Source organism: Myxocyprinus asiaticus, chromosome 43 (assembly GCF_019703515.2).
Source record: "Myxocyprinus asiaticus isolate MX2 ecotype Aquarium Trade chromosome 43, UBuf_Myxa_2, whole genome shotgun sequence".
NCBI classification, from domain to species: Eukaryota; Metazoa; Chordata; class Actinopteri; order Cypriniformes; family Catostomidae; genus Myxocyprinus; species Myxocyprinus asiaticus.
The window spans coordinates 34,145,800-34,169,974 of NC_059386.1; the positions used below are offsets into that span (position 1 = coordinate 34,145,800).

The 24,175-nt window shown below is 38.1% G+C and overlaps 1 protein-coding gene across 2 annotated transcripts in view; it reads right to left on the reverse strand.

The window, feature by feature from the left end:
- Positions 1-24,175, reverse strand: part of LOC127433692 (tetratricopeptide repeat protein 28-like) — a 383,729-nt gene that overhangs the window by 46,328 nt on the left and 313,226 nt on the right. For both annotated transcript variants that reach the window (XM_051685795.1, XM_051685796.1), the window contains 3 exons: positions 9,246-10,587; positions 4,249-4,772; positions 820-929 (listed from right to left, as the gene is read on the reverse strand). In XM_051685795.1, coding sequence (XP_051541755.1) covers positions 820-929; positions 4,249-4,772; positions 9,246-10,587 — 1,976 coding nt within the window. The remainder of the gene's footprint in view (positions 1-819; positions 930-4,248; positions 4,773-9,245; positions 10,588-24,175) is intronic.

Genomic DNA, 24,175 nt, shown 5'->3' on the forward strand with positions numbered 1-24,175 from the left:
ACTAACATGAATTAGAACATGAATTAAACAAACTGTTTTAAATGTCAATACATTTGTCCACTTTTTTTTTTAACAAATTGATCAGTGATTTCTTAATTTTAAAGTGGCACTCCTATAAATCAAAACTGTCAACAGTTGTCACATATGATCATCATATACTTGCATCATTTACTTGCATAAATAAATACACTCTAAACTGCCATACATTTATTTATAATATTTATATTATATGTATATAATGCATATTAATGTATACAATACAAAATATATTATATATTTATATGAATATACTTCATGATACCCAAAATCCTTTAATTTAACGATTAAAGGCTTTTACGATGTTTAATATAAAAATAAAAGCGAATGTACAATATTTAGTTTCTTCTTGTTATGTAACTGTTATCTAATCTATAGTCATGATAATGCAATTGTAAGGGGACGTTCTCACTGAATGTGTCCTTGCGTTCGATGCAGCGCAACAAATGAAAGAGACGCTCTCTTAAAAGTTTAAGTTCTTTTTAACTTGACACGGCATACGAAAAAACGTGGCACTTCTGCGCGAAGCGCTCCTGTCAAAGTAGTTTGTCTAGCGTGTGTTTACATTCAAAAAATTCGTAAACAGCTGTAAAAACGTGTTTGGTGCGAAAAGCGCCTAATGCGCGATATAAAAACGGACCCCTATGCTGTTTGCAGTGCCTTTCGGAAACTCATTTAAAATGTAAAAATCCTATGAAGTCCACTTTGCAGGGCTCTTTTGGAATGGAATGTACTGCGTGTGTGTGTGTGTGTTCGTTAGGGCCAGTCTGGGCCGGATGGTACCTGGTGTTGGGACTCCTCCAGATTGCCGCTGGCCCACAATGAGAGCCCCAGACGGTGACGGATCTTAGCTTCATCCTCCCGCCGGCCCAGCTGCTCCGCGAGACGCAAACCTGAGACACACAAAAGGGATTTCCAGATCAATGTTTTTCCAGAGTGATTTAAAGGGATAGTTTACCCAAAAGTGAAAATTCTGTCATCATTTATTCACCCTTATATACCGCAAAACACAATTTTCTTAAACAGTACTTCTCATTTTCCAGAGTTTTCAGAGATCATCTCTTGAAGATACATACTTGTGATGCAGCAGAGGGGAAGATTTTCAGTGAATAACAACTTAAAATACAATCTGCTTTTCACAGAGAGCTATCATATGACTTCGGAATACATGGAATATAGTGCATGAGTCATATGGACCTCTTTAATGGTACTTTTGTGTTAATTTTTTGGCGCTCAATGGCCTCGGTCCGCATTCACTTGCATTACATGGAAAAGAGCAGCTCAGACATTCAGCAAAACTTTCCACAAATGAAAAAGTAATATGGGTTTGCAGTGACATAAGGGTGAGTAAATAATGGCAGAATTTTCATTTTTGGGTGAACCATTCCTTTAACAAAACCAGAATTAAAACTCAGCACTTAAAGCAAGACATGGTAAAAAATCTGTTTTAAACAGCTCTAATATACGGCACATACTCTTATTCATATTTGGAGTGCTCTGCAATAAATCATTTTATAATAACAGCCTCCAAAACATTCCCTTGTCTTTTGTTTCTTTCTACTTTCTTTTCATTTGCTGCCTTTATATTTTTCATCATCAAAACTTTGACTTTGTCAGGACACGCTGGTATTTAGGTCTCATCAAACACAGCTCTAAAGAAACCCCTCTTGAAATGAGTTTTTCATTCAACATAGTCTTTAATCACCGTTTCAATCCGTCTTGGATTCCTCTGTCTCAGTGGAGTTCTTTGTCTGAAATCAATTGAAACCCACGACCAAAAAACAACTTTAAAAACACCCCCTTTTTACACAACTACAGTGCAATACACATGTTTTCAAAATCTGAAAGCTTTTACAGTTACACACAGATATTTATAGAAGTCATGTTTCTACAATGGTAAATACTGTTTATTTTACATGAATCCAAAGCCCATGCTTTTTCTTGTCCATTTGTTTGTCTTACTGATTGCCTTCGAGGAAAGAGTGCAGAATAACAAAAATTACAGAAAGTGGAGTATTTTTGCTTGGCGTGCATGTTCTGAATGGCATATTACAAACTATTATTAAGCAGAATGCAGTGTGTAGTATGCATTCTTTCTGCAACAAAACCTCTCAGGCAGAAACAGTTTTGAGGTTTTTGCGTTTACTTTCTCACACTACATTCAGTGAAGCATCTCTGCGTTTTGGGTCACTCTACACAGCGTTAATCTCACACGTATGCACATACACTGTACTGAAGTGAAGTGACTCTTAGCTAATTGGATGTCTGACGGAGGGACGCGGTGGCCTTTGGTTGCAGAGGCTGCGAGACGGGATCCGTATCTGTGGCCTTTTCTCATTCTCCTCTGCTGATCTCACAGGGAGGCAGGCAGAGGTAATCGTCAAAAGCCCTGGACGAAGGTGATTAGAGAATTATTTGAGCGTGTGAATCACTAGCAAGCCGCGTGGTTCCTGACAGCTGCGGTTACGAGACAGAAAAGTGGAAAGTACTTTCAGAAGGGGGTATACACAAACCAAAATAAACACTTGCTGAACATCAAACGGGATTAAATATAACTATGTATAGTCATCCATAGATTCAATCACAAGAAAGACAGTCTCTGACCCTAGCTGTTTTTTATTTTAATTTATTATTTATTATTTATTTTAATTTTTTAATGTAAGTTATGTGAGCGATCCAAATCAATAACATACTACATACATTTTTTTTAAACCCCTCCTTTATTTAATAAAAAGAACAAAAAATGCGGTTCAAGTAAGGCACTTACAATGGAACTGAATGGGGCCAGTCCATAAGCATTAATATTTCATATACCAGTTACTTTACACAGATAAGGTTAGTTCACGATTTTCTATCACTGGAATCGTGTTAATGCATAAAATGTTCACAACTTGTGGCTATACTTTTAAAACAGGGTGTATTTTGACCCCTTAAACTCTGGTGCATTTTTGGGCTGCCGCCCGCAATTTTTCACACTCAAATTTAAAAGCTCGCCATTCACACATATGGTGAGCTAACTGCAAAAAATTGGTCTAATTTTTTTAAGAAATCCTCCCAAATGAACAAAAATGATATTGTTTGTGTTTATAGTCTTATGATAAACAAATATTTTGTTTTTTGTTGTCCTAAATTTGTAAACATGTAATTCTGGTTTTGTTCACTCTACCTCACTTTGAAAAGTCTCATTTCGTTTCAATAGATGGCAGCAAGTACTAGAATTTTTTTTTTTCTCTATCACATTCCATCACAATGTACAGATCTGAAAAGTAGGTGGTGCTCTAAAGCATTTTAGCCTCTGCAGATGTGCTTGTCCATAGACATTCAGTCTAATTTTCAGTTCAAGCACCACCCTCATTGTTTCATTGAATATCTCGGCCTCTGAGTGGACTAGAAGCTCAATCTAGGTGTCATTAGAAAGCTAAGATCCTCCCCTTTGTGATGATATATAACATTTTATCATCAATAGTCGAACATTTTCTTGATGATTTGTTTAGCATGCTTTTCCTGCTGGATGGCATATTTTGTTCTGGACTTTTAAGATATAACATTGGATTATTCAGCCAAGCAAGCTCACAGACAAGTAAAAAAATGGCTAGTTTTTTAGAAAACTGCATAAGGTAAAAGCAGATATAAAGATTTGAGCTATTTGGGCTTACAGCAGCAGTGATTGGCGCATAAAAGATATGTTTGTAATAGATGACTTACAGAAATCATATTTCACTTTGTGATTCTTTAGAAAATGTTTCGAACGGTGGTATAAGGGCAACAAAATAAAGTACAGTTGCATTCCTGAGACTGATAGATTTCATTTGATATATGACTTGTCCATTTAGGTGCTATGTGAAGGACTTTTATTTTCATATAAATATTTGTACCCCATTACATCTAGGAGGCGCCAATTTTCAACACGAATGTTTTGATGCCTTATTTTGTTATTTTCAGTAAAAGTTAATACCTCATATGCCTTACTTATGTATACGGAGACTTTTACATTTTAAGCGTAAACTTTTTCCATGATTTTACGAACTGGCCTCATTCACGTCCATTGAACTTTTTTCCAAGTACTATTGTGTTCCACAGAAGTTAAGTCATACAGGTTTGGAATGACATGAAGGTGATTAAATGATGACAGAATCTTAATTTTTTGTGTAACTATTTACCACAACACAAAAGTAACTTCCATGTGAAAGCTACAGGGTTTGTGTCTCTTACCTTCCTGCAGGTACATGACAGACTGCGAGTAATTCTGCAGGGCGTGATGTGTTCGTCCCAGGCTGCTGTATGCCAGCGTCTTAGCCACCAGGTCATTGGTCTGCGCTGCGATGCTCAGATGCTGCTCCTGGTACACCATCGCCCGCTCGAAATTTCCCAACGACTCGTAGGTGAGGCCCAGATTCCCGTATGCCCGGCCCTGACAGCTCGCGCTCCCCATCTCCTCAGCAATCTGGAGGTCAAGCTGGTGAAACTGCAGTGCCGTGTCGTGCTCGCCCATCAGCTGGTACACAGTGCCCAGACCGCAGCTGGCGTCACTCTCCAGCAATCGATCCTGGGTGTCACGGGCAATGCCCAGCTGGCGTTCCAGACAGGAAATAGCCTGCTCGTAGTTGCCCAGCTGGCTATGTATGTTGCCCAGTTCTCCGTACGCTTGGGCTTTACCTCCACACTCGCCAAGCTCATGTGCCACAACCAGCCGCTTCTCAAAACACACCAAAGCCTGCTGCAGGTTACCCATCGCCCTGAAAGACAAAGCGAATGAAAATTTAACACATAACGTACACAGATACATACCAGGACATCCAAAACACTCAAATGAATCTGTATTGCACTGCAAAAAATATTGTCTTACTCGTTATTTTCCCAGCAAACAAAGAAAGTTCCCCTTATGTCAGCATTTGGTTCCCATTTGGTTATTTTTAGGTATCCAGCTCCTAACGTTCTTGGAACGTTCTCTTTAGGTTTTTATTTAACCATAAACAAAACATTCCCAGACCATTGCTGGGAGGGTTTTGTCTGACAACCTAATAAGACCTTATACTGAACGTTCTCTAATGGTTATGTTTAGGTTTCATTTAAATTTTTCATTATTTTTCATTATCATATATTTAAGAGAGGTTATTAATAAACAACACTGACTGATATTAGTGCAGTGCAGCATTTAATTAAATGTAGAAATAAAGATTACAGTGTATGGGATTTGAACGCATTATAACAAACTCTCTTCGTTAATTTCTTACTTTTGCTCTTGTAGAATTTAGAGGTTAGTAGAACGTTAGGGGAACGTTCTTCAAACCTAAAGGGAACATTGTATTTGGAATGTATTTGAGTTTGTTTTCTTTTCTAGTACAAATAATCTAAATACCTTAAAAAAAAGATACATTTATTCGAGAAGCAAAATGACAATATAAGTCTTTTATTTAAACTAATATTTAGTAAAAATAAACTTAATTAAAAGGGAAAACAAATCTTTATTTTATTTTTTCTTACCCCATTGGCAATATTTTTTCTTGATTTAACCTCGTGCGACCCCGCGTCCACATGAGTGGACATTGTATTTTGGTTGTAAAGAGTAGAGTCTCTAGTTTCGTTTGATATGCCGCTTTAAAAAAATCTGTTCACTTTTCACGCGTCAGCGCCCTGAATAACATGATGTCCACATATGTGGAAACTGGCACTGAATTTCCTCAAAAGAAGAAAAAACTTATTAGTTATTTTGAATAACCTTCAACACTAACACATCTGTGGGTCACTTATCTTCATTTTAATATACATTTTGTTATATTTTATTTTGTTATCACTGTACAATATGATTCTATTCATTAACATTAGTAAATGCATTTCTATATATTTACTGTGCATTTTCACATTGAGAATAAATAGGTTCATCCAAAAGCTTTGTATGGAGTTAGGATGAAAATAAGGTGCATTTCAAACTGTTCTGAGACCAGTGCAGACAGACAGCACACTGGAGATTACGTCATTCACTAAATAGGGAGCAAGTGAGCATCCTTTAGCTTTCTATGCAGCTAAGAGTATTTACTTATAAAATCTGATCAAAAGTTCAGTTTCAGGCTGCAGATGATGTTTGGATCACTCAACATGTTTATCAGACATGTGACAATGATAATCAGTACATAGATTCAGAATTTATAATGTGTTATTTTAACATGGTTGGCAGTGATTGGATGATACTGGACATTACTTTGAATAGGAATGATTTATTCAGCTTTTTCAGAAAATCAGCTGTAATGTCTGTAACGTCTCAGAAACATGAATAACCAACACTCCTGGAAACATAATAAACATTTTGATGACTTTCTATAGCTTTGTGTTATTAAAAATTTTACAACGTAGCCTCGCTGTCCACATATGTGGACATTAATTTTCAGGAAAACTATTTGCTCTAGAATTTTTATTTATGTATTTATTTTTTCATGTTTATAAGGTGCTATTAGTTACAAATCAAAAAGGGAAACGGAAATTGCACACAGAAGTCACGCGGGGGTCTCGGGAGGTTAATCAAGATCATCACAACATTTGGTTAGATTTCTTATAAAAACAAGACTAAATACTAGCGTTTTGCTTCACAGGTAAATTTATCTTGTCTTGAGGATGTTTTTACTTGAAAACAAGACAGAATATTGAGAAAGAAAATTATTATTATTTCTAATGGGTTGTCTTTAGTTTTTCTCTATGGGTTGCTTTGTAATAATAAGTGAAGAGGTGTTTATGTCAAAGCTGTTACTATATTGTGTTTTTTAGCGTGAATGAAAAGCTGTATTGACCAATCAGCCTCCAGAACTGCAATTGTCCATTTGAGGCCACCGTACTGTCTAATAACTCCTCTTAATCATGGTAAAATTACTGTAACACACCTTACCTAGCTTATTTATTAGACTGCTATACTTAAATGCTAGTATAGACTGTGGTTATTCAAATCCAAGAGTAACATATTCCTTAATTTGTCATGACTAATTTAGGAATGTTTGCATACTGATATCAAGTTTACTGAGAGATTTCTGGCATTTTATGTATTCCTTTCAACATCAAGATCCTCACATGAATCCAAATCATAAAATACAGTAGTGACAGGCTAGTTTAATGATGCTAATATACTGAATCTGGGGAAATCATAAGGGACAACATGCTTTTAGATCGATATGAGCGATTTAAGAAACTCGTAGGTGGTGGTAACTAAATACAACTTCATTTAGAAAGAAAATGACACTTATATTCTCGCATCCTTTTGGGATACAGCGACTTTGAAACACAGTTCAGTACCGGTGGAATAACAAATCCGGGCTTAACTCCTACAGGCCAGGGACACGCTCACTATTTAGAGTGCATAAAAGCAATGCATCATTAGCTCTTGTTGTCCTGTCACTTAAAATTACAGCAACATCATTCTTGTTGAAAGGGCCTGCCTCATTTCAATATAAATGAAACAAATAGCTTTTAACACAAGCCTTTAATGAGGTTATTGTCCGATTCTTCTTCAGTATCGGCGGCAAGGGCTCTTCACTGAGGGGAGTCCAAGCGCATTGTCACAACTGACAGTGTAATTTACCTTCCCGTTGGACTGCGGTTTGGATGATACACACTATATGAGGTCGGCTCATTGCGAGCTCAGCGTGGTTCTAGCCACACAAACAGCAGCATCAAGGTTTGACAGGCCCCTGCGGCAAACCATTCATCATATCTGGATGCCCATGCACTTGTGGAGGGGGCAGGTAAGCAGAATCCACTCTGTGATGGGAGTTGAAGAGCTAAAAGGCTGATTGGATATTAATTAAAATGGATGTATGGCGGATAACACTGAGGCTTTTGTGTAGAAGCAGGAGTGTCTAGCAGTGCGCAGAACAAAGATTTTAGCAGTCAAACTCCATCTGAATTACTGCACCAAGTGGATTAACCAACAAAAAACAGTCTGTGTGTTATCCTTTTTGATTATCTTACATTTCAAGGGACAGTTAATCTGAAAATGAAAATCATATCATAATTTACTCATCCTCCTGTTGTTCAAAACTGATATGACTTTTTATTTTCACAGAAGAATATATAGGAGTTTGGAATGACATGAGGGTGAGTAAAAGGGGTTGCACACTACACGAGAAGTGCCTCACTGCGGGTAGAGTTGCGGTGCAGGTGGCAGTACAAAGTTATGAATCTAGTCAACGTACACACAAAAGTTACAAAGGTTTTTGTACTTCTTCAAGAATGAACAAAGTGACATTGATGAGTTTGCAGGTTAGTATATGAAACTGGTGTAACTGCGCAAACTAATGGCAATGTTTATTATGGAATTTCTCTGTATGTAGCATTGAATAGGTTTCATTCAAGCCGTCAAACCACAAAAATACGTACTTGTAAATGAAAATACGTTGTGTAGGCTACATGAAAGAATCATATACACAATATATAATCCAGTGATGGCTAGGGTAAATAATCAATGTCTTTTTATAATGATTTGGGTTGTAGCTTGGCAAACCTTAATAGAAAACTATTGTTTCGAATTTTAGAACGTGCCATGTCGTCCACAAGAAGCATCAGTTGTGCGACCCTCTTCAATTATGGCAGAGATATATCTGTCTGTCTGTCTAACTGTCAGTCAGTCAGTCAGTCTGTCTGTCTGTCTGTCTGTCGGTCTATCTATCTGATGTCTGTCTGTCTGTCTGTCTGTCTGTCTTTCGGTCTGTCTGTCTGTCTGTCTATCTATCTATCTATTTACCTGTCTGTCTGTCTGATTTGATTTATTGGTGACTGTTTAATTTCCAAGCTGCTATTTGTGTTATTCTACAGTTTTTATGACTTTTATTATTTTAAAATGCAGAAAATAATAATAATAAAGTATGACTAATTGTGTCCAAACTTTGACTGGTAGTGTATGTACATGTATATTTAATCATTCAAGTCTTGAAAAATGTGAGTCTGCATCTGAATATTGGGAAACAATCTGCTGTTCTGTGGTTGTCAAATGTTAGTACAAAATGTTCATATATATTGTATATAATGTGCTGAACTCCACATGTGGTTACTCTGCTAGGACACCTGTGTGAACTTGAGAGGAACTTCATACATCCACTAAAAATCACTGTGACACCAGTTGACAAAAAAAGTAATTGCAAACAATGGCTTTAAGTGTCCAAATATTTTCTGGATCTCTTGTAAGGTCCATTGACAGATAACACAAGACAATAAACAAAAAATCTTACCTGTGTCCATTGCCCAGACCTCTGTAGGCCTTCTCTTGGTCCTGCATATGGTTTAGGCTCTGTGCTACTGAGAGATACTGATCATAATACTTAATAGCCTCTTCAAAATCCCCCAGCGAGTCATAGCAGTCTCCTAGGTTACCATAAGCACGACCTCGATCCAGTACGGCTTCGTTGCCACTGAGCTGTTGCAACATCGCCAACTGTTGCTCGAAATATCCAATGGCCTCCTCCATTACACCCATGTTCATTTTAGTAATTCCCATGTTACCGTAGACCTGGGCCTCAACACTGGGGTCCTTTAATCTTTGGCCCAGCTCAAGCTGCTCTGCGTAGCATTTAAACGCCATTGTATACTTGCCAAGGGACATGTAGACGGCAGCTAGATGCCCGTGAGCCTGGCACTCACCCTGGATGTCACCTTGCTCCTGATAAACCTCCAGTTCCTGGGTGTGGTACCCTAAGGCCTTGTCATACTTCTGTAGCATCCGGTAGGCTGCGCCCAATGCGGCGTAAGCGTTAGCCTCCATCTTGCGATCCTTGACTTGATGTGCAAGAGACAACTGTTGCTCGTAAAACTTGACCGCTCCAGGAACGTCCTTCTTGCAGAGAAAGATATCTCCGAGGTTTCCCAAGGCCCTGAATCGAGCCTGTGAGTTGTTAAGTGACTGCGCCAAGGAGAGAAGGTATTTTTGGCACTCCTCTGCCTTGGCATAGTCGGCAAGAGCCTTAAAGGCCAGGCCCAGATTGCAGTATGCTTTGGCTTGACTCAGCTTGTCGTGGAGGTCCTTTGCAAGTGCCAGATCTTGCTCGTAGTACTTCACCGCCTCATGGAAGTTGCCCAGACAGTAGTGCGCATATCCCAGATTGTGACAGACCTTGCCCTCGCTCTCCATGTCCTGGAGGTCTGTGGAAAGTCGTAGGTACTGCTCGTAGTAGGGTACGGCTTGCGGAAACTCTCCTCGGGAGCAGTGGAAATTTCCAAGATTGCCCAGAGCCCGAGCTTCGCTCTGAATGTCTCGCAACTCTCGAGCAATATTTAAATGATTCTGGTAATGTTGTAATGCTCGATCATGAGCCCCAAGAGCTTGGTATGCCACTGCAAGATTCCCGTGAGTTGACGCCTGTGAGGCACGGTCATTCACCTCCATGGATATCTGCAGCTCTTGTCTGTGGTAGCGCACTGCCTGGTCGAAGGCACCGAGGGCATTGTAAGCATTGCCCATGTTTCCATATGCCCTGCCCTGGGCGGCATAATCATTTAGTTCCTGGGCGATGGAGAGATGAGCCTTGTGCAGCTTCAGAGCAGTTTCGTAATCCCCTTTCATCTGGTGAATGATTCCTGTAAGGGAAAAGAGAATCGTTTCATACAGAAGAATGTTTCGTTATCTAAAATTTCTCTTCATCTATCTGCTATCTGAGTTTGAAGATTAGCTTTGCATTTAAGACAGTCCTGATCTTCAACATATCTCCAGCAAATCATCCAAATGGAAAGAAATTAAAATCTGAGCAAAAGTGTTGAAGCCTTTAAAGTATCTTTTAATTAAAAAATGAGATCTGATCTGACCTGACATGCTTTGTCTCATTCCGCTAAAATCAAAGTTTTCTGCACCCTAAAGAGAAAGCGATATATAATGATAACAATCAAAACAGCCAGTTCTGTTCTAACCCGAGAGAAGTCTTGGCAAATTTGGGTCCCCCTACTTGTTGTCTCACCACTTTTCCATCAAATTACCATTACCGTCATAACATTAAAGTCCAGCCTCTTTGGTTTCAATATGAGGAAAGTCTCAATGGTCAAAGTTGTGGAACAGAGAGTGGAGAGGTGGGGAAAAGGCTAATGAATACTTTTGATGGAAAATGGGTTTGTGGGCAACAGCAGCGGGAAACATTAATTGTGGTCCACACCAGTTGGCTCCCTCAACATCGTTCCTTTCCTTTAAAAAACAGAGCACCATTCGCTGAGTATCTGGGATCATGAAAACTGCTAGGATGAGTGGAAAACAAGATGTGTTGGTGGGGCAAAACTGGGAAGTTGTTGGCAATGTCTGTGTAATTGTCGAAGATGCCGGCTGACTTGAAAATGTGCCCTGTTCCTTGGAGGTGAGATGCCAAGGAATATATGCCAAAGAAAACTATAAGTGTGCAAGATGACAGTTTTTAGAGCAATGTTTCTCAACTGGTGGGTCCAAAAAAAAAAGGTGGCATGTATGTTCTGATTGGGTCACAGACGTCAAGGGAAAAAACAATGCTACATGCAAATAAAATGAAATGAAATATATATTATGAGCGCAAAATAATGTTTCTCATTATGTTGGCTTAAACACATACTGTTATTCTACAGACTTGGTTTAGGGTTTTTCCAGAATTCCAAAACTAAGACCAAAAATTTTAATTGTAGCTTCTACTACAGCTTTCAAGCTACATCCACCAAACTTGCTACAGACCTACAGCCTGTTCTGACTCGGGTTGCTATGACTTTCCTAACTGATCACACTTAAAGTTTTCCCATAAAAAATTATCAAAATTCCAAACATACCCTAGACTTACATTGGCGGAATGTTGAAATGGGACATGGAATGTTCGTGATTTTAAACTCAAATTGTTCAGATGTAAACACACACAAGACTTCTATCTAGCTAGCTAGCTATATATCTATCTGTCTATCTATCTATCATCCTTTTTATCTAGTGGTCGATCTTTCTTTCCATCCATCCATCCATCCATCCATCAATCCATCTAATGTTTGATCTGTCTCTCTGTCTATATTACATTCTTTTTGTATGTTTTTCTGACTGTTTAGGCCTGTAATACCTTCAGACTTCAAGATTATAAAACTATTTTAAACTTGCAAGCCATTTTTTCAAGCCAGGTGAAGCCATTGTCGATAGAATGATTGGCATCTTGAAGGAAATCTTTTGGTCTACTGATTCAACCATGGGGCACTGAGTGTCTAAGAAGAATATGACAGGGGGCATCAAAATGGGCAAGGGGTTGCCCATCTGCTCACTGTCAATACACATGTGCCAAGGCAGAATTACCAGCATGTGGTAAATCCAATTAGATCCTGTGCCATGCTGGTATCCTGACACCAAGGGCCCATTAGAATGACTTTCTATTCACAAATATTTCTTCTAAAACAGCCCCAGTCTTCAGTGGCTAATTATCATTACTTAACCTCACGATTCTTCATTTATCAGCGAGCAGCGCTTGAGACAGAGAGTGATAGAAGCGCATTTGAAAACGATTCCTTTGAGACGTCAACAATGAAATGTGCAAGCACACACATGGCATTGTTTGTGCATGGAAAAAAAAATCTTTGATGAGAGAAACAGGTCTGTTTTCAAATGATTGGTCCTGCCGGTACGTTTTTGACGGTATAATTGTTGCAGACTGTAAGCTAAAAAACACAATAGGCAATGATAACACAACCTATATATCTACCTTAAAGGTGCAATATGAAACAATTTTCATGTAATATTTGCCTTTTTTTTTTGCCAATGTGTAAACGGCTTGTAACGCAACTTAAAAAATGAGCCCTTCCCGGACTTCCTAGGTTGCCTATTAAAGCCTGTAGACTGATTTTCATGCGAAGGGAGCGGGTCGCTTTTGCCGGGGAAATCCAAAGGGTGTGATGTTTATGCACGCTCCCGAGAGCCTTGGCTCAGTGCTTCTCTTCCGCTACTCAACAGTGACAAATTGCAAAACTAGGTATGGTTATCTTAGAAATGGGATCCAGCAAACGTCCGGCTCCCAGCACAACACCGACTCCTACACAAACTCCGAGTAAGCCAAAAAAAACATTTATCTACTGAATCCCATCTGGCTAAGCGGAAACCTGATCGTGGTCGAGCTAAAACTAGAGTGAACATCGGCAGGGCATTTGATTCCTGGAGGGAACTTCGGTCGGTTTTGGGGATCAAAACCGACCCTGAAGAATTGGCGTTCTTCTCATTTAGCTTACATAACAGCAAAGCATGTGAAATATAGTGCCATAAGGATTGATCTGTGTAATTTTAGTTAACTTAATCTTGCCTGCACAGTAACTGTCATAAACAAAGGTAATCTGTAATTATTCAGCAAGGTAAACTACAATAACACATGAAATGAATGTTAGACAATGTTCCAGATAATGCAAAAAGACCCATTCATTAGTGTAATGTAAAATACATACATTCTATTATTATAAAACAATAGCGCATCGATATATCAAAATGACAGTTGAATTGGAATCACATCAATACTGAATTGTGTCAACATATTTATAATGTACAGTCTATTTTATAAACAGCTACTGTCATCATCCACCAAATTTAGCTAACAGCTATTGATAAAGCTGGCTAGCTAGTTAACGCCAACATAGGCTATCGTATAAATGCAGTCAATGTATCATACAAAGAAAAGTGATTACTTCAAACTACAGTCTCACATAGTCAGACCTATATCCACACTTTGTTTTAGCCCAGTTCCAGCACTGGAGAGTCAAATATAATATACAGTCTCAAAGTTTGTAGTAAAACAGTCATAACTGTGTAATTTTAATTATGCTACCTCATCTGTCAGCATGATGCCGGTGGATCACGTTCAGTCTCTTTGTACGTTACGTCATTGTTTTGGTCGATGCTTGCTCGCATCCCTATGGAGTGTGTGCACAAGCACGAGCATGAGCAACAGGTAGCTGGCTGCAGTTCACTTAACGGCCACAGGTGTCATTAATAATAAGGGTTTCTGAATATTACATACTGCATCTTTAAAGGGATAGTTCACCCAAAAATTAAAATTCTGCCATCATTTACTCAACCTTATGTAGTTCCAAACCCTTATGATGTTCTTTCTTCCGTGGATCACTAAAGCGGATGTAATGCAATATGTTAGTCTCAGTCACCATTCACTTTCATTGCATTTTTTTTTCCATACAATGCCAGTGAAAGGTGACTGAGGCTGACATTCAGCATAATATTCTCCTTTTGTGCTCCATTGAAGAAAGAAAGTCATATGGTTTGGAATAACATGAGAGTGAGTAAATGACATCATTTTCATTTTAAGGTGAACTATTCCTTTAAGATAAGAATAGAAATGCTGAGCTGAACAATTCTACTCTACACTGTAAATACATAAATACTCCCCACTGTTTTTAAAGCTGTTATCTGTCCCCAATGGGTACAAACGACATAAACTACTGAATCATTTACACAATTAAATTGCTAGCATGCTCAGTATTTTTGCCTTGTTTTCCTGTAAAAAAATCTATAATCATCCTTAAAACAAGACACATTTACTTCAGAAGCAAAATGACATACAATACTACATTATGAATTCAGAGAAATTGAACAAAATGTAGTGATATTCATGCTTAAAACAAGAAAATAAATAAATAAATGCCAATGGGTGAGAAAAACAAACTTGTTTTCTCTTTGAATTAAGTTATTTTTTCTTATTCCACTGCCATTTTTGTTATTGTAGTAAGCATAAACCTCACTATTATAGTATTAAATATAGTATTGAATTATCACTATTATAAATTTAGTTTTCTCTGAAAACAAGACTTGAAATCTAAGACAATAATTAAATGACTTGATAAGTAAATGTTTGTTTTAAAAAAAAATTTACTGGCAAAGAAGAAAATTATGTTTTGCACTGCATAGTCAACATCATCACCGGCACTCTTGAAGGATAGGATCATGGCAACAAAACAAAGAAATCTGCACTCTGATTGGTCAGGTAAGAAGATTACAAGGCCGCCTGCGGACACTGCAAGAATACACATGGCCCCATCACTAAAGTTAATTCCTTTGAGCCAATATCAGCGTGGCATGAGATGGGGAAACGGCTTTGGGGCTGATCAGAGGTCAGTAAAAAGGTTAAAAACTCTACAGCGGCGTGGAAAAAGGGATGAATAATAATTACGATGCTGCAGTATTTGGCTAAAGGAGAGGCTGCGCTCTTAAAGCCACTGCCTACATTAGCACAAGTGGGATTTTGATGATGTCGTTCGGCTTTGTTACTCCGCTATGTGGAACGTGTGATGGGCAGCCCTTCAAACAAACATTAAAAATACTCTCCTCCCCAGGCGGGAGATCTGCCCGAATGCCTGTGAAATGTAGTCATTTAATCTTCAAATGGCACAATCTTCAACCCCAAATGACTGGAACGCTATGACTTTTTTATTTTATTTTGTACCCGAGAATGTCCTACTTGAACTCATTACATAGCTGTCGCATTTCAAGTGTTCCCTTCTTGGTAACGGCTGAGACATTCCAAATTAATTAGCTTTAGCATAGACTCACCATCAAAGCTTGCGTTCCTCTGATGGAATTTTGATAACTAAATGAAACGGACCAAATCAGCAGTCATTATATATGTGTTAAATTCTTAATATGGTACATTTAATAATAGACAGCTTTACTCTGATATAATGTCACAATTGTGTAATGCAAATATCGGAATTTTTAAACTCTTGGTCGTGTCATGTCGGAATGATCTTATCATTCACCACAAAGTTGTAATTATGAGAGGGAAACCTGGGATTTTCTTTGAGCCCCGACTTTCCGAGTTGGGGGCGTGTCGATTGATGAATCATGGCTGGAAAAAATGGGTAATAATGAAGTTTTACTCTGATTGTGCAGTTATGCATTTTTTGTACTGCTAATGATGAATAATCATAAAACCTTCCAGAAAATATGACTCATTTAGCTGGTTTATGCAGTGCCAAGCATTTTCAACACAACTACATTTCCTATCATTATATGTGGCATTAGAATGATAAAATGGATAAAGCATTAATTACACACTTAATGCGTGGCTTTGCTCTTTATTTTGTTGCATTGGTGCTAAAAAAGATTTATGCCTTCGCTAGTAAGCGAAAAATAGAGAAATATGAAATGGCAAAACGTGTCCGTTCTTTCCAAAAAAAAATCACTTGCAAGCATATCACATCCTATTTACGATTTCTGATCTCATAAATATGAACCTTTTAAGAGGACTTGAATGCACCATATGATTTTAACTTTTAAAAAAAAGGTAATTTCGGGGGCCTGGGTAGCTCAGTGGTAAAGACGCTGGCTACCAACCCTGGAGTTTGCTGAGTGACTCCAGCCAGGTCTCCTACGCAACCAAATTGGCCCGGTTGCTAGGGAGGGTAGAGTCACATGGGGTAACCTCCTCATGATCGCCATAATGTGGTTCTCGCTCTCGGTGGGGCATGTGGTGAGTTGTGCATGGATGCCGTGGAGAATAGCGTGAAGCCTCCACACGTGCTATATCTCCACGGTAACGCGCTCAACAAGCCACGTGATAAGATGTGTGGATTGATGGTCTCAGACACAAAGGCAGCTGGGATTCGTCCTCCGCCACCCAGATTGAGGCGAGTCACTAATCCATCACAAGGACTTAGAGCACATTGGGAATTCCAAATTATTTTTTATTTTTTTTTATTATTATTTAAAAGCCAAATTTAAAACTTAAGTTTTTAATATTTTCCATAGGTGAAAGGAATACATTAAAAACGGTGAAAGCCAAAATATTAAATGACATGGAAAAATATTTACAGAATAATCCATTATTTTCAGAGGGGGTCAAAAACGTACATTAGAAAGGTGGCAGCATCATTATTTTATTTTTACACAGAGATAAGTAGGTCTATTACTAAAATAAATTGACTTCAGCACCTCTTGTTGCATTATATGCCAATGGTGTGAGTCCAAACACTGGAGAATTACTTTTTGTGTTGCATTTTCAAAGTTTGAGTGCCAATAACTTCAGAAGCTTTTATATAGTCATTTTTAATGTAAATTGTCAAATTTATGCCATTTTCAATGGTCGGAAACCAAACTACTTTTTCTAAATCATCTTTGACCTTTGTCTGAGTGCACCATCTAGAAATGGTCCTGATAACAAATAATATAAATTGGTTGATTATTTGGCTTATTTGACATGGAATAACCCTGTTGTATCTTTCTGAAAAGCTTTTAAAAAAGTAGGTGGTCACTACTACACTTTATTGGCTGAGGATGGCGACAACAAACGACCGCTCTTACTGCCTTCACCTCAAAATTATACTCTACTAGTTACTTAACAGAAAACAAGATTGTTTGTGAGGTGGCTTCATAAAAAAATGCTGTCTGACATAAAATAAAAAAAACAACTGCAGCAATATTTCAGCAGTCATGTCAGTTTGACAGGTATTTTCCTTTGTTACGTTTTCTGCCTTTCCTAAAAACATTCCTGTCTCGTCTCCTTCCATTGAAATGTCTGAAAAGTTGAACTAACTCAGCCCGATATTCTGCTGTATGTTTAATAGCTCAAAGTCGAAAGGCTCGAGGGAGATTGAGGACAAACAAATGGCAGACTTTGAACGCACAGAGTTTCTTGTGAGTCTAGGGTCAGCTTTGTTGTTGGCTTCAGACAAAGAGTAAAGTAGTCGCAAAACTGCGGTACACAGGCGGCTGCCAACAAAAGTCTTTCGGAAAAGCTTGTGTTAATTCTCGGCATCCACTTTGAGTTCAGCAAATTATGGTTAGTGTTTCATACCATTAATAGATTGTTGATAAACACCCCAAAATGGAAACTATTAGTAAATGACGGTGAACAATTCCTTTGACATCAGTCAGTGTTGAGACTGTTTTTCATAAATGATGATCTATTTTGAAATCTTCCAGTGTTTCCTTTATATCCCTGGTGGTTTTTGGAGTGTTTTTGCAGACTTACACTGCCACAGCGTGTTGGATACCGCACAAAATAACTGGTTGCCTCAAATGTGACCCTGCTTGAATCGCTGGTACAACTGTCAAAGCAACGCCAAAGGGAAAAGAGCAAAAGTGGTTATTTGACACCTACATAATGTTATTGACCAAAAGGCTATCCAATAAACAGCTAAAATGTTGGTCTACCGACTATATGAGAAGCTATTCATTACATTAGTGAGAAGCATTAGTTCCAAAGCTGCTCCCAAGCTTAAATGACTCAGAGTATTAATCTAAAGAAAATGAAATTGAATAAACCAGAAATATCCTGCCTACAGCTATGGAGCATAGAAAATGCATATCAACAATGTGTAATGTTCTAAAACCACGAGAGAAAATCCCACACACATGCAGCAAAACCCACAAACACACAGCTAAAGCCAATACGCACACACTCTCCACATCAATCTCCTCGTCTTTTCACGCTGGAGACGGTAACCACAGTGTGAAGTGCATTTATGGCCTGTGGGGTCATAAATGCGAAAGAGAAAAGCCTCTGGTTACCATCTACTCAGCACTATCACAACAAGGATCGAATTCACATTGCTCAGGGCTTAAATATCGCAAGTACAACCCAACTCAAAACCTCTATTAATAAAATATGAGTCGCGATGGAATGCTAAAGCTACACTCTCATAGCACACCTGAGTGAAACAGGAGGAACAATGTGTAAGCTGATTTCTTGGCTTTGAGATGATGGAAACATGTTTTGATTAGAGCGAGAAGGACACAGGTTTGTGTTTTTCGCTAAATCTAAAAAATACCAGTCTTTCTACATTACCGATGGTACCGAGTACAGACTCTATTTCAAGCCAGCCAGATACAGGCTCAAAAAACTTCAAGTCAGCCGTGGCGGAAAAATATATAGTGTATGATTTCGACAATTATGAATCCTATCAAATTAACGAATTGCATTAGGACTGGGCGGTATGATGATATATACCGAGCAGCGTTTGGTAAGTTACTCAAAATAAGTAATCCACTACAAATTACCAATTACTTCCTCTCTAACAATGTAATCAGATTACTGGTTACTTCATCTAAAAAGTAAACACAATACTTAATATTTTACATTTAAGTTAACGTATTTTCCATAAATAAAGTCACACCTGACTATAAGTCGCTCTCGGTCAAAATCACGTTGTTTAGAGTAAAAAAAATAAATAAACACATATAAGTCGCATCTCTGTTTAAGTCGCACTGACAGAGGTTGCATGCGGCAGTCATAAGGAGCTGGGAGAAGACTTCCCTTCAGCCGCTCAGATGTCAAATGCGCTATGTGAAGATTACAGTACCTCAGAATCTACACATCGTATCACGGTGTTTTTGGGCTTGTTTTAAACATGAGAATTTGCTTTAAGTAGTCGTGTGTAAGTTTCTCATATTCTGTTTATGTTTCATGAAAGAAACGTGACAAGTACGCCACATCTGTTTATAACATCAGCAACTCTATGCTGTGCACAAATAAACAGCGTTTGCAAGTAAAACACTTTGCCTGTTGTATTCTATTCATTCATTAACATTAGCGACTGTCTATCTGTGGATATTTCTGATATTTGCAACCCTCTTTGCAATGTATTCATTATCCAGTTCACTGACTGAATTTGTGGTGAAACATCATTTTGTGGGCATGTGAGGAGTTGCATTTGGCAGCGGTCTAGAGTTTGTTACAACAATAAAGTTATGAAGACAAAGTATTTAAACTGGTTCCATAAAGTACTTTGGAAAGGCAAAATATTCTAATCTGGAATCTTTAAAACGCTTCTATCTTCTCTATGACTGATGTTTTCATCTGTTTCGCTGCGCGTGATTGACCGACTGACATCAGTTATGTATAAATTACATATATAAGTCGCAGGACCTTTAAGATGATGAAAAAAAAAATCCGGTACTTTCTAAATTTCTTTTCCTAGAAAAGTATTTTGTTTTCCGCTCAAATTCAAAATGTCTATAATTCCTCATTCATTGTCGCACACACTTCAGCTGTCACAGAAATGCTAACAGACTTACATATTAATTAATATTTCAAATGTATTATACATATTAGTTTAGCGCATATAATGTACTTAAAAGTAATTACATTAATTTAAAGTCAGTAACTGTAATTTGATTACAATCATTTAAAATGTAATGTATTACATTACTTTTTATAACTAAAAAGTAATTTGATTACAGTAAATAATTACTTTGTAATCGGATACACCAAACTGATACCGAAGAAATGTGTCAACTCTTAGAGATTTTGCACCATTTGCGCAACTATCGGTGGGCAGAACTGCTTTACGCTATTTATGCGTGAGAGTGATGTACGTTCAACTTTTTTTTTTTATTTGCGCAACTATCAGTGGGCAGAACTGCTTTACGCTATTTATACGTGAGAGTGATGTACGTTCAACTTTTTTTTTATTTGCGCAACTATCGGTGGGCAGAACTGCTTTACGCTATTTATACGTGAGAGTGATGTACATTCAACTTTTTTTTTATTTGCGCAACTATCGGTGGGCAGAACTGCTTTACGCTATTTATATATGAGAGTGATGTACGTTCAACTTTTTTTTTATTTGCGCAACTATCGGTGGGCAGAACTGCTTTACGCTATTTATGCGTGAGAGAGATGTACGTTCAACTTTTTTTTTATTTGTGCAACTATCGGTGGGCAGAACTGCTTTACGCTACTTATGCGTGAGAGTGATGTACATTCAACTTTTTTTTTTTTGCGCAACTATCGGTGGGCAGAACTGCTTTATGCTATTTAGGTGTGAGAGTGATGTACATTCGACTTTTTTATTTGCGCAACTATCGGTGGGCAGAACTGCTTTACGCTATTTAAACGTGAGATCGATGTACATTTTAACAACGTTTCAATGTTTTAACAATAATAAAAAATACAACTTATTAATGTTGATAGGCACTGCACGAAGCGGAATTTAGTTTGCGATTGGTGAACAATGTTGCAACTTGCCGCATTGTGCAAGTTATATTATTAAATTATTCATTTTAGCTGGTACTAGTATCGACTACTGAAATTACGGTATTGATACAATGTTAACCAAATAATTCAGTGTGGACAATATAAGCAAAACATTAACTCAAATCACTGTTTATAATACAGTAAAAAATACATTTAGACGTGGATCTTTTGGTAACACTTTAAAATAATGTTTGTATACATTACTTAACTACATTAGATAACATGGACAAACAATGAAAAATGTATAATATCAACATATACTGACAAATTTTTTTTATATAAAAAACTGCATATGCTAACATTAGTTCATGCATTATGAACTAACATGAACAAACAATGAGCAATTGTATTTTCATAAATTAAAATTAACTAATATTTATAAATGCTGTAAACAATACTGTTCATTGTTAGTTCATGACACCAAATACATTCACTAATGCTAACGAATAGAACCTTATTGTAAAGTATTACTGATTTTTAGATAAACATTATATGTTAAAAATATCAATGACATGTTTGTCGAGACCAAAGTTTGTCAACGGGTTAAAACTGTACAAGCAAACATGTTAAACCTTTATCAAACAAGGCTGTTTTACCATGAAATATTTGCTGACTTTCTCAAAATCCAGCTTTGGCAACATGATCAATTTGTGCACTGCTGTTGTCAGGTAGTTTGATTGTAAGCACTGCATAAGATTGTTAATTTCATAAGCGCTACTCTTCTTTCACCCCTTCCAGCTATTAATAATTCCGATCGATCAAATCGAGCTGCTCCCTGTCCTGGATTGAGAGACAAACAGTGTGGAGATGGTTTGGAGGTGGGGCAACCATCTGTCAGCCATGTATTTTCAACATGAGTCCTCAGAGGATATATTACTCACAACGAGCGTGTCTCATCTCTGCCTCCTTTTCAATATCATTAAATCTAAACAATAAGCTTGATTATTAGAGTAAAAACCTTAGAGATGCCAGGTATAACATACTCATAATATTCCCCCTTTCAAATTAGCTCATCTGATCTTAAACACGTTCAACATGAATTTATCAAAGACAAACAAACCTGGGAAGAAAAATCAGATTTTTTATCATGAAAGCTTCATAGGCCATAAAGATCACCCTAAGACGACTTCCACGTGTTACTACGCAAATTCATCATCACTTCAGTCTTGCACAAATAGAACAGTTAGAGACTGTAAGACAGCTAGCAACACACTGGCAATCAACCACCATATACACCCTAGCAACCACATAGCAACACCTGAAAACCACCTACAACACCCCTGCAACTGCACAGCAACACCATGGCAACCACCCAGACCACAGTAACAACCAAATATCAATGCCATAGCAACCACCCAGTACATCCCAGCAACCACATATCAACACCCTAACAACCACCAAAAACACCCTAGCAACCACATATCAATGCCCAAACAACCACCCTGAACACCTTAACAACTACATAACAATGCCCTAGCAACCATCCCTGAATACTATAGCAACCGCATAGCTATGCACTAAAAAACACTCAGAACACCTTAGCAAACACATAGCAATGGCCTGGCAACCACCCTGAACACCCTAGAAACTACAAAGCAATACTCTGGCACCAACCCAGAACACCCTAGCAACCACATATATATACGCTAAAAACACTCAGAACACCCTAGCAACCACATGAATGCCCTAGCAACCACATAGTTATGCACTAAAAACACTTGGAACACCTTAGCAATCACATAACAACAGCCTGGCAACTACCTAAAACACCCTCACAACTACCCCAGAACACCCTAGCAAACATCCAGAACACCTTAGCAACCACACAGACCACCCTAGCAACCACACAGATATGTGTTAAAAACACTCAGAACACCCTAATAACCACATGAACGCCCTAGCAACCACATAGTTATGCACTAAAAAACACTTGGAACACCTTAGCAATCACATAGCAACAGCCTGGCAACTACCTAAAACACCCTCGCAAACACCACAGAACACCCTTGCAACAATCCAGAACATCCTAGCAACCACTCTAAACAACCTAGCAGCCACATAGCAATGCACTGGCAACCACCTTAGAACACCCTAGCATCCACCCCACAAAACCTTAGCAACCACCCAGAATACCCTAGCAACCAATATAGCTATGGGCTAAAAACACTCAGAACAACTTAGCAAACACATTGCAATGGTCTGGCAACTACCCAATACACCTTGGCAACCACCCCATAACACTCTAGCAACCTCCTAAACACCCCAGAAACCACATTGCTATGCGCTAAAAACACTCAAAACAGTCTAGCAACCACATATCAACACCCAAGCAACTACCCTGAACACCCCAGCAACCACCCCACAAAACCCTAGCAATCACCCAGAATACCCTAGCAACCAAAATAGCTATGCACTAAAAACACTCAGAAAACCTTAGAAAAAAATAAATAATAACAACTTGTGTATGTTAACTTAGGTAAGTTATGTACTAAAAACCACCCGGAACATCTTAGCAATCACACCGCAACAGCCTGGCAACTACCCAAAACACCCTAGCAACCACCTAAAACAGGTAGCAACCACATAGCTATGCACTAAAAACACTCAGAACCCACTACCAACCACCCAGAACACTCTAGCAACCACCCAGAATACCACAGCAACCACATACTGTAGCAATGCGCTAAAATACTCAGTATAATCTAGCAACCACACAGTTATGTGCTAAAAACCACTCAAAACACCTTGGCAACTATTAACTCTAGCATCGTGTTTTTTTGCACATGATGCACCACTCACATTGTCTATTAAAATGTAAAATCTAGTTTTACATAACACCTTATTTGTCCTCTCATATTTAGTGTGATCTAGTGCACTCCAGTCTCTGTTATCAGTTTTGATATTAGCATTTGGGTGGCAACATTTTTCTTTGAGAGTTCATCTATTTATTTGAGAGCACGAAGCGTTTTGGATCAGATTGATGGAGCGGGTGTCGGCAGAGGGAGGGAATGTGAGATTGGAGCAATAAAAGTCAGAGTGAGACGGCTTAAATTTTTCCAGCGTATGTTTCATAGACTTATTTACCGTGTGATGTTTAATGCAGCTGCGAGAGGCAGGTACTCCTTCCAGATGACTGATGTATCAAAGCATTAAGTTGAAAATAAAATTATCATACGTAATTTCTAAAGGCAAATCACAGCATGACAAAACATGATTAT